Below are 11,569 nucleotides of genomic sequence, written 5' to 3'. Positions count from 1 at the left end.
ATAACCAATACCTGTTTACCCCAAGGTATAAAATATTCAGTCTAATGCATCCTTCATCTATCAATTCTTGCATTAGTTCTTTATTGTCTTAGCTCAATCGAAATCATTCGATATGAACCCATAGATACAAGATTAATGCCTTAATAACCCTTAATATTGAATTCCACCTCTCAATCTGGAGATGACCCATAATAATAAATCTAAAAAGACTTATGGAAATTCCGAAGTTATGGAAATATCATTTGATCTTACTTTATATACTTGAGTATCTATTACCTTAGCTAGAAAAGCTATGCATCCTTTTTACATCATCTTAATCGTAACCATTGCTGATATCACTTATTGATGATTTCACTTTTTCGTCAATCATTAAAAATTTTAATTTCTCTGCACTTTTTTTTCACTTCTTGCGACCATTAACCCAATCTTATTACAGAGACCACCAACTTATGATCAAAATGATTTAAAACTCATTAATGATAATCCCATCAGATTCATCAATAACAAAAGCTTCTGAATCTTTATCGATCATTTACTATTTGTCCGACTAACACTTGTATCATAACCATGACCATGACCATGACCATGACCATGACCTATGGGTCTTCTGTTATAATATCACTCGATATCAAGTAGAATTGAATATTTCTACTTTAGAATTCCTTATTTCATTCTTAAGGAAATATTTATAACTTTTCCAGATCCATAGGAATTATTCTTGAACATTTACAACATTTTCCATCTCAAATGAAAATCTTAATGTTCACATCGTTCAATAAGAAAACTTGATAAATTTGTAGCAATAACTTCATAACAATTAATGCTAAAATCACACTAGTAAACAAATTTACTCCTTCTCTTATCATTACGAACTTGACACTTTTAAAGTTCTTGAGAATCCATCTCAATCTAAACAATAATTCATTGAAGCATGGAAAGTTGGACAATCCATTTTCGCATATTTACCTTCACAAGGTAACTCTATCAAGTTTTATAGACTTGATATTTATTCTCAATCCAACTCATAACCATTTGATTCCCTAATAATTCAACTTTCTTTAAACTTTTAGCGGAAATCATATTTACCGCTTACTCAATTTCTCTTACTCAAATCATCAATGATTTAAATAATTTAATGCTTAGCTTAAATATTTCTCACTTATTTAAGCTTACTTGAATAAACCTCAGAATCATCACAGATTCAAAAATCTCCTTTGGATCCTCATCCGATTCGACTTTTCTTGTAAGCCATTCAAACTTTTAAATCAATTCTTCCACTAAATGGAGAAAAATCCTTTATAGCATCCACCCTTCTAAGGTGTTTTATATAAGTCATATATGTTCCCTTTTTGTCGATTTCAATCTCGACATTCTTTTCAACATTTTCAACTTTCTAACCTTTGTCTTTAATTCCAACATCTGAACATAGTCAGAATTATCATACATTATTAAAAGTAACTTTACTCCCAATAAACATCATCACAATATATATACAAATATCAGTAACTTTTGACATCCTAGTGGCATGTATACACTTTTTAACTCAAAAACGACCTCGATTTAGTCCTAGAATCGGTTAAACCTGCAGCTCTGATGCCAATAAATGTAACAGCCATAACCCGTATAATTATACCTATACAGATTATAGATGTTATCCAAATTTCTAAAACCATTTTACGATTCGAAAGCAATTTAAAATTTATTTTCTTAAAATAGTAAATGATATTATAAAAATATCATATCATATAAAATTACGTTTCATTATAATAATTTAATTCAAAATATTTTTAAGTATGAATAGTGAATAGTACTCGAATAGTGAAAAGTGAACAGTGGGGGAATCGATTCCCTGTAGCAGGGGAATCGGTACCCCAAATGTATTGTGGAAAAATTTTCATAATTCGTGGTTGTTGTTCATGCTACAGTAACTACTACAGTAAATTCCGAAAATTTACATATAAATTCATAAAAATTAACCTTTCATCACTAGAAAATTTTCCAAAATTAATTCAACAAATAAATTGAACATTTTCAAATTACATGCCACTATCTAAAATCAAATTTCACAATAGGATGTCTTACTGATATTGAAATATACCTCTTGATGTTTGATGTCGTTCTGAACTCTTTATTCTTATTCTTTGCTTTTTACCTACGCGTGAAAATCATCACACGCTAAGTATAAACTTAGTGAGCCAATTAAAACATTTAACAGTGCAATACAATTCATACAAGATTTTCAATATCAAATATCAAATTTCCATAAAATCATTTTACTAACATATCCAATATTTTACCATGATCAAAATAATATAAAATCTTTTAACTTTCATCCCATAAGCTCATAAGCTTATTTTTACCAAAATACTTACCATTTAAATTCCATAAGCTCATAAGCTTATTATTATTATTTTTTTCAATATACTTGCCATTATTCCGTAAGCTCATAAGCTTATTTGCATGGTTACCATTATTAACCAATAAAACATAATCCATAGTCAATAAACCGTAGACAATAGCCCAATATAACACCCTGAGGACCCTGGGTATACGAGTAAAATACCTGCACCGTAGTGCTAAACATGCACTAAGCTTACGTCATAACGCTAATTCGGACAATACACATAAGGTCGTGCCCACCACCTACACTAAGCTTACGCTATAGTGCTAATCCAGATATAAACCTGCACTTACTGTCCTTACACTCTATAGTGCTAATATAAACCTGCAGCTGCTATACTCTATGGCATGCCAACTATACCATGTCCCTCAATGACTTACTTTGGGCATATAGTCTATTTTATTCGATCCATCCATGGAAAAGTATATCATCAATATTTAACATTGGGCAGTTCATACCCGAAAACATTCATGGTAAAATATCACATTTTTCATGATCAATGCATTTTAGTTTCATACTCTGACATATCAATGTCAATTTATAAAAATGATATAAAATCATGCCGATATAAACAAGGTCGACTTATCGCAAGTCTTCCTTATGATGTATAAAACATCCATGTATAATTTCATGCATGTATTGCACTCGCCTTGACACTTTATGTCTTTCAAAATATATGAGGCTCAATATTGTCCACAATATACCCTTTTTATACTTGACTTGCTTCAATTGCAAATCAACCATGATCTGTATAAATCACAAATTTATAATAATACATATGTTAGTATTGTACTAACATAACCATATCCCAAAATAATTCCATAGCATACTTCAAACTCATTTCCACCAAATAATTCAATACTTATTAATTCCTTTAACATTGGAACCCACTTTTCCCATTTACTCAAAATGGTCTTCACCATTTTACCACTTAAATTCTTAAAACCAAAAATTCCAACATTGAAATTATTTCTATTCAAATGCTTTTACAAATACATAAATACATTTAAGTACCCCAACTATGCAATTGTTGTACTTAAATCACCAATCATTTCAATCTTCCCAAAATAATCAATTTCACATCTAACACTCATTTCAATTCTCAAACAACAATTTCCAGCATTCAGACAACTCGTACTACCTTTAAAGAATCATTAAACTGTATTTATATACACACTGGAATTTAATTCCGTTTTTTCCATTGACAACTAGACTCGAATATGAATCTATACATATAAAGAACTCCTTCTAATTCATTCTGTACAATTTATGGTGAATTTTCAAAGTTCACCAACAGAATCTGTTTTGTACAGAATTCTGCTGTACGACTTTTCTGATCTTTCCTCAGTTAAAAATTCATATATATTTGTATACAACTTGAAATTGATCCACGTTTGTTTTAAACAAAACTAGATCCATATAAGAACACAATATCTCCAAATTATTTTTATATATTTTCTGGTGAATTTTCGAACCTACTGTAATTACCAAAATCTAACTGTTTTTCTTTAATCTCATCCTTATGTTCTTCATCAATTCATACAACCTCAAAATCATCAATAATCATCATCAATTTCAACAACCATAGTATAAACCCAAATTTCCAGATTTGGGGATATTTGAAATCAAGCTATATTATCATGCAATATTAATACCAAATGATAGCGTTTTTCGCAAATAATCATTTTCTATTTTCATCATACTCATAATCCTAAAGAAATTACTTGAAACATGAGTTGAAGATCTCTTACCTTTGAAGAAACCCACGCAGCTTTTGGAGGAGAAGATGAATACATTTGGTTGAAATGTCATCTTAATTTATATTTCATTCCACTTTAAATGAATATATTATTCATTTAATTGTGATAAGAGCAAAACACCCTTAATGAATCTCCAAAATCACCATAAAACCAAGCCATCTGATATTACAAAGTCAAATATAATTTAATTTAACTTTGACCTACGAAAATGCCCTGAAATTTTTAAAACTTGCGTTTTAGTCACTAAATTTCACAGTTTCGGTTAAATCTGAAAATTTGCACATTTCCAAACCAAATTTCTCTGATATAAAATATTAAAATAATATTTCCAATCATTTTATAACATCCTTCAAATTTTTGTAAAATTCCAATTCTATCGGAATTTACCGATTTCTTACCGGCTTTAACTCTTTCTTTCCTAAATTTCAAATCCAACAATATGATTTTTATAAAACTCCACTCTCAAGAGTAAACCATCTATTTATGGAATAAAATTCTTTTTTAGGAAATTATCACTTAATTCCCTAAACTTTTTCCCAAATTTTATACTTTGGCCATCATATTTCCAAAATTTACATTTTGGTCATTATCTAAATTTTTGGGGTATTACATGTTCTAAATACTCTCAACTATTTGACACAAAGAACACACAATTACTCTTGTAATCGCTGATATTCGAACTCATAAACTCTAAGAACAACAACGATTCTTTTAACTACTGAGGTAACTTCAACTTTAATATTTAAAGCTATAGAATCATGCACAACATTATATATTTTTTGACGTTTGCATTCACGTATCAATTTATCTTGCATTGCACGGTTTACTCTTTTAATAAATCCTTAGCCAATATTCTTTTATTAGATGGTTAAAGAGATAATTTCATAAATAGTTGAGGTACAATATTCGTTAATTTCTTTAAATAGTGATATATTGTCTTTCGTTAAAAAAAGTGATTTATGTCATTTCGAAAGGAGTTAATCGAGATTTATATTTTTTCTAAATAAAGTTCACTTCATTTAAATAAAATCATGTGAATAAATGATCATAACTTGAAGTAAGTTGAACTCATAAATTTCGCTATTAAAAAAATATGTAATCGATTAGGTATTAAATTTGGGTGATGTGGGATGTTAACTTTTTCTTCACACGTACCGATTCTCGAACCCGTTTATTTTTCTATATCTGATTTTAAAACGTGGGTTTTGTAAAATTATCTTTAAAAATAAATTTTCAAAAATTTTCATTTTAAAAGATAATTTTATAGGTGTTCAATCATATATGACCCTCAATAATTAACGACGACCCTATTTTATTTTAAAATCAAATTTTTAAAGAAATTTGATTATTCTTATTGTTTTTTCAAATGTAAAATCATCGAGTTTAAGGACAGTTTCGAAAAATAAAATAAAAAATATGTTAATTTTTCATCATTAGAGAAGCAATATGTTGCAAGTACACTGCCATATCTAATCTTTACTTCAAAACCTTGGAACAGAAACAACTGTAAAATAGGTATAAACACCAACAACATACACAAAAGGTGCCTATATCTGCTTCCCTACACTACAATCAGCGAAAAGTGAAAAATGATGCTAAAATTGTGACCACCAAAGTGAGAAGTTTGGGATTCCAACTCACCAATGTCATTCCAGAAGAGCTTCTTGATTCCCTACAATCATATGCACTCGTTAGTAACAACAACACGGGAGCAATATAAAAATTACGACATGGTTTTAGATTTACTTCTGCAAGCTCTGAAGAGAACCACAATAAATAACATTTTCAGGTGGAGCCATCTCTGTGTCGCCGTTTTCCTCAGGATTCATGATTTTCATGTATGTCTCTTGGCCTAGATACCATCTATCCAGATTCTCCACTCTCAGGTTCCACACTCCAACATTGTCAAGAGATACAAGGATTGCTGTCCACCCACCAGGGTACACCTACACTAAAGATAATTAGAGAAATGCAAAGAACAACGAAATCGAATCTCCTCACAGAAAGACATTGTGGTGTACAAAGGCAAAGGTTCTTTTGTTAGTAAAACAAACCTCTGTTGTGCAGCGAGAAATCGCATCCCATTTATTGTAGTTGTTTCTGCTGTTTTCGGTCCACTGACCAAAGTCCATTCTACATCAAACATCAGGAGTTGTTTAAAAGTAGAACAAATTACCAGCAGTTGAGAAGATGATATATACGAATATGATTCTTACCCAACTACAAAAAATGCGTAGCCGTCCATGTGAAAACTCTGCATTCTGGTGTCATTATTCTGCAATATAACCTCTATGAATCCCTTGTACGTAGCATTAATTAAAGATCTGTCCATATGTGGAGTTCTACCAAGTGGCTTATTGGGGAAATCCAGCTTATAAGATCCTTTTACATTGTGCAAGTCAGCTAGTCTGAATGGTGTATCGGGGTTGACAAAAGAGATGCCATTCAGTGTAGAACGAAGCTTCCCATCAATCATAAGTGGGGGCAAGCTCTGTAACACATATGTGTCAGTCACATTAATAGAACCATAGTGAAAAGAACCTTGCGGATTCGGACGAGCTCCACTTGCACTAGTATTCTGCCTGATCATTTGAAAAAAGAGAGTTTAAATTGGGATAAAAATCAGGGAAGTTTCCTACAGGGAAACTTTCAACAGGTTGAATATGAAGAGTTGTTGTAATACATATATGACTATTGTCAGAGACTAACTTTTAATGAGAGCTGGTTGCTAGTTTCAAAAGGAAAGGAAGATAAGGATATTTGAGCACAAACCTGATGGACTTAGGCTGGCTCATTGCTGACCATTGGTTGTAAATATCGCTTGGTGGAACAGGCAAAGGGCCCGTTGCTGGTCCCCCCGAATTGGAATAATGCAAGATGGCCACACCAGTTACTCTTTCCCAAACAGATTCATTCACATACCTAGCACTAGCCACTATGTAGTAATCTGTAGTTGCATTCTGATCCATGGTAACTAAAAATGAATAGGACTGTCCCATATGAATATCAAAGCTGGAGAAATTCTGCTGGATCGTATAATGTCCCTCAGTTTCCACTAAGAGCAGATTGTGGCCTTGAATTCTAAAATTCAAACTAGTAGATATCCCAACATTATGCACACGAAATCGATAAGTTTTTCCTGCAAACCATTTTTTCATTGCAGATCAGAACTTGACAAAATAATGTTGGATGAAACATTATAACTGAATGCGGATGTCAAACATGAAAAATTACCATAACTTAATTAAAGGAATGCCAATGGAAAAAAGGTTATACTAATATTTAATTCAAATCATCCTAAAAAAATTAGACTATTCTTATGATATTATACATATCCAGATCATAAAAAAAAACAAAATGACATGCTTGAAATATAAAGAAAATCACCTACAAAACTTTTTACCATTATGGACAAAGAAATGCATACCTGGATCAACATTAATGCTTTCATATGGAATGCCATCAGGTACAAGAGTTGTGTTATATCGGTAAGGTCCCTTCCCATTGATGAGAACTCCATCAGGCATCCCTAGCTCTCCACCAGAGTCGAGAGTTGTTCTCAATGCCTGAAAGAAGAGTGTATCAATTACTGAACATGAACTGCAAAATCAACAACGGTGATGAACAAAAAGGAAAAATACCAAAATTCCGGCTCTTCATTAGTTACTAACCGTATGGTTCTGAGTATACCAGTCACAAATCAATATGACAATGTCACCATCCGGTGGTGCAAAAGGAATTCTTATAACATTACGGTTATTGATAATTATGGGACCAAATCCACCAGATGCTCTTTGAAAATTGAGCGAAGGAAAGTAGAAAAAGCTCCCAATCTGATCCTTAACTTGAAATTGGTAAGTAAAATTCTTTTTGGGTTGAACTGGACAATTAGTACCTAGAACACCATCTTGCCACGAATTTCGCCGCATTTGAATGCCTGGCCTGTAGAAGACATTATTCAGAAATTTCCAGAAACCCCTTTCAAACGATGACAACAAATAATCACCAAAGGAAACGACGAGCAAAATTTCGATCTTAAACCCTACCAAGACATCAAAAGATTCTCGTCCAACTGATTGTGAACGTTAATAGCCACATTGTCGTTAGTTGTGGCATTAAGAACTTGACCAGGGAATGCCCCATTAACTGCTATAACCTGGAAATCAAAGAAGGAATCATACGGTAAATTGAACATTTCATCTTCATATCCTGGCCTCCGATTTGACCAAGTTTACCACCCTGATTGGCAATAATCGAAAATTTTGTACGATTATTACTAATTGAGACTCTAAACCAAACATTTGAAACAAAGAGAAGAACAGATGAAGATTGAAAACAGTAAATCAAAATAAGTATCGATCTGGACCCTGCGATATACTTGAGAAATTGATTTTGAATCCCAGCCCTTTAAACTGTACACAATAAAGTGGAAGTTACACTAAACGTAACGAAAATTTGGCTTAGAAAACAACTTTTTTATTGCAGAAAGCATAAATACAATATATTAAAAGCAGAAGCAGAAGCATCCCAGAAAAGAAAAAAGGAGAGTTGTGAAAAGTAACCTGTTGAGGAACACCAAGAGGGGAGACAGTGATGTAAGATAGTTTAAAATCATAGAAGACATAAGCGTCTTCAGCAAAACAGAGGCTTGAAAGCAGAGCAATGTGAATCAAAAGAGACAGAGACACATCCATGATGCACAGTCAGTAGTTTTTCTTCGTTATAATTAAAAACAAATGGGATTTGAACGAGATGGGATGAGATACAAGTACTTCAAGATGGAAGATTTATGGAGATTTGCGTCGTAAAATTATGAGAGAGAGAGAGAGAAACGGAATACGACAAGGAAGAGCGGCTCTTATTTCCTATTCAAGATGGCCGGTTTCTATATAATTAACAATTTAAAAACTTAATTTCAAAAAAAAAAAACTTTCATAAAAAGTACTAGTAATAAAAATATTTTTATATAATGATAATAATATTATTTTTATTATATAGAATCAATAAAAATTAAATGGCAGATTTCTTACCTTACTCAACACTAACGTTCTAAAGACGCGTGATCAACATGCATGCCCCTGGGTCCCATCAATGGACCCCACACTATTTAATATTGATTATTCTTTTAATTTAGCTAAATTATACGTTCTCAACCTTATTATATCTTCTATTTCAATTTACTTATTAAATTTTATACATTGAATTTTTCTCCTCAATGATAACATGTCATATTTTATTATTATTTTAATATTAAATAGGATTATAATAAAAAAAATAAAATTTTCTTTTAAATTATACACTCACATCTTAAATTCTCAAATTATATTCTAAACCTTAAACCCCATATTATAATCCCTACCATAGACAGCCTTATCCTCCCACCGACGGACGATGGCTCATCGTGCCCAAGTGGAGGTGTGGATATCAAGGGAAAGTTGAGGTGTGATTTTAATTTGGGAATTTAGGGGTTTGATATATAATTTAAAAATTTTAAATTTATTTTTATTATAATCATATGTAATATTAATATAATGATAAAATAACCATGTCATATTATAGACACATGTTTTTAACCGGATTTAAAATATATATATTTTATTATTATTATTAAATTTTTTATTATTTTGCATGGACATTTCCAACAAACTACCCAACAACCCCACTATCTTACTTTCTTTTTTTGATTAAAAGATATGTCCTTGGAAAAGCCTTGGAACTGTGCAACTTAGTCCGGATTCCATGGGAATCGTTGCTTGCAGGACTTCGTGGTTTCGTTATTTCGTGATTCCCGGGTCGTAGATGAATGTGTTGTCCACCAGAACCATTGGAATTCTTTATATGTAGCTTTATCCGCCAACAACAGGAGGGGGTACAAACGAAAAAAGGGTAGTTCAATGCAATCTAATGATGGATGGGGCCTTGCTTGGATCAACTCCACCCTCTTCATTTTCTCTATTCACCATTGTTACACTTCTGTAACCACACTGCAAAACCAGAAAGCTTCCACCTCTTTTCATCGTCTACCTCAAAGCTTTCATTTTTCCACCTCCAAACTATATTCTCAACTTCAAAAATGGTTCGCACGTGAGGAAGCAGTTGTCGTGAACTTGAAGCTGGTAACCCTCCGATGGATAATGGAGTGAGGAGAAGCTTGGTCGGTTTTCCACAAGCAGCGGCGAGTCTTTGTTCAAGGAAGAAATGGCAGTCCCTCTGTTGTCCAAGAAGATTGTGAAAAAGTGTGTCAAAGAGTTCAAGCAGTCATTGAACCTGAAACTTTTCGAATGAGCTTACAAGTACGTGTCAGAGCTAGGAAGGAGGAAGCAATCCGATGTGATGAGGTTCTTGCAGAGAGTCAGGTGCTGGGACTGGGAGTATCGTCAACATCTTGCAATTGTGTGAGTTAACCACCCGACAAGGCCCGTCGCTTGGGATACAAAGCCAAGCAGGGTTATGTTGTCTATCGTGTTCGTGTGAGATGGGGTGGTAGGAAGAGACCAGTACCCAAAGGTATTGTGTATGGGAAACCCACAAACCAGGATGTCACCCAGCTCAAATTCCAGCGCAGCAAGTTTAAGCTGTGCAAGGTTCGATTTGTCCAATTTGTCCAGAAAGGTATTCCATACCTCCATACATATGATAGGGTTACTATCCACTAGCTTTTAAATATATTATAAATGGGACCATGTTTTAATAGCTAACCCATTTGTATGTAACCCACGTGTATTTGCTTTTTTTTAATTTTATTTTATTGTATTATTATTTTATTATTTTTTCCTTTTTTACTAACTTTTATTTATCTTTGTTATCTATTATATTTATTTTGTTATTATTAGTATATTAATATTTTTTCCTTTTTTCATTTTTATTTCTATTTTTCTATAATCTAACATTTTTTACTTTCTAGGGATATTTTCAATCGATCAAAGGTAATTAATTCGAATCAAATTTTTAAATTTTAATTTTAATTTTCGCAATTTAAGACAACCGACAAATTAATTGGTACCGAAAGGGCGGTTCAAGGGTGCTAATCCTTCTTTGACCGTAATCGACTCCCGAACCCGACACATTTCTGGTAAAACGCAGATCAGGTAAAATGGTGTCCGATCAGCCTAAATATTTTTTAAATGATCGGTGGCGACTCTAACCCAATTATTCAAGTCAAAGCCCAATTCCGGGTCCAACCGAAAGACGGTTCTGACGGCTTGGCGACTCTGCTGGGGACAGGTAAGTGTGTCAGGCCAGAATTAATTTTCGGTTGTCTTTTTATACGGAAATAATAAATTTTAATTTTAATTTATTTATTCGATTCTAATTATCTACCTTTGATTATTTTTCAAATAAATAGTTGTACTGACTTTTTTTTAATGATTTCATATTTTTGAAAAGTTTTTCATCTCATGCTCTATAC

The 11,569-nt window shown here is 32.4% G+C and overlaps 1 protein-coding gene across 1 annotated transcript; it reads right to left on the bottom strand.

Annotated features, from left to right (window-relative positions):
• Positions 1 to 5,689: 5,689 nt before the first annotated feature.
• On the bottom strand, positions 5,690 to 8,875 carry LOC120208753 (monocopper oxidase-like protein SKS1). Its single transcript, XM_039207945.1, has 9 exons — positions 8,724 to 8,875; positions 8,208 to 8,317; positions 7,833 to 8,103; positions 7,589 to 7,727; positions 6,934 to 7,300; positions 6,378 to 6,743; positions 6,216 to 6,294; positions 5,908 to 6,107; positions 5,690 to 5,833 (listed from the first exon to the last, which is right to left on the bottom strand). The coding sequence occupies exons 1-9, from the start codon at positions 8,853 to 8,855 to the stop codon at positions 5,734 to 5,736; spliced, it is 1,764 nt and encodes a 587-aa protein (XP_039063876.1). The 5' UTR covers positions 8,856 to 8,875; the 3' UTR covers positions 5,690 to 5,733.
• Positions 8,876 to 11,569: the final 2,694 nt, after the last annotated feature.

The sequence above is a fragment of the Hibiscus syriacus genome, unplaced genomic scaffold (genome assembly GCF_006381635.1).
Source record: "Hibiscus syriacus cultivar Baekdansim isolate YM2019G1 unplaced genomic scaffold, ASM638163v2 tig00000541_pilon, whole genome shotgun sequence".
Taxonomy (NCBI): domain Eukaryota; kingdom Viridiplantae; phylum Streptophyta; class Magnoliopsida; order Malvales; family Malvaceae; genus Hibiscus; species Hibiscus syriacus.
Note: the sequence above shows the minus strand (reverse complement) of the source record. Positions and strands in the feature narration are given on the sequence as shown.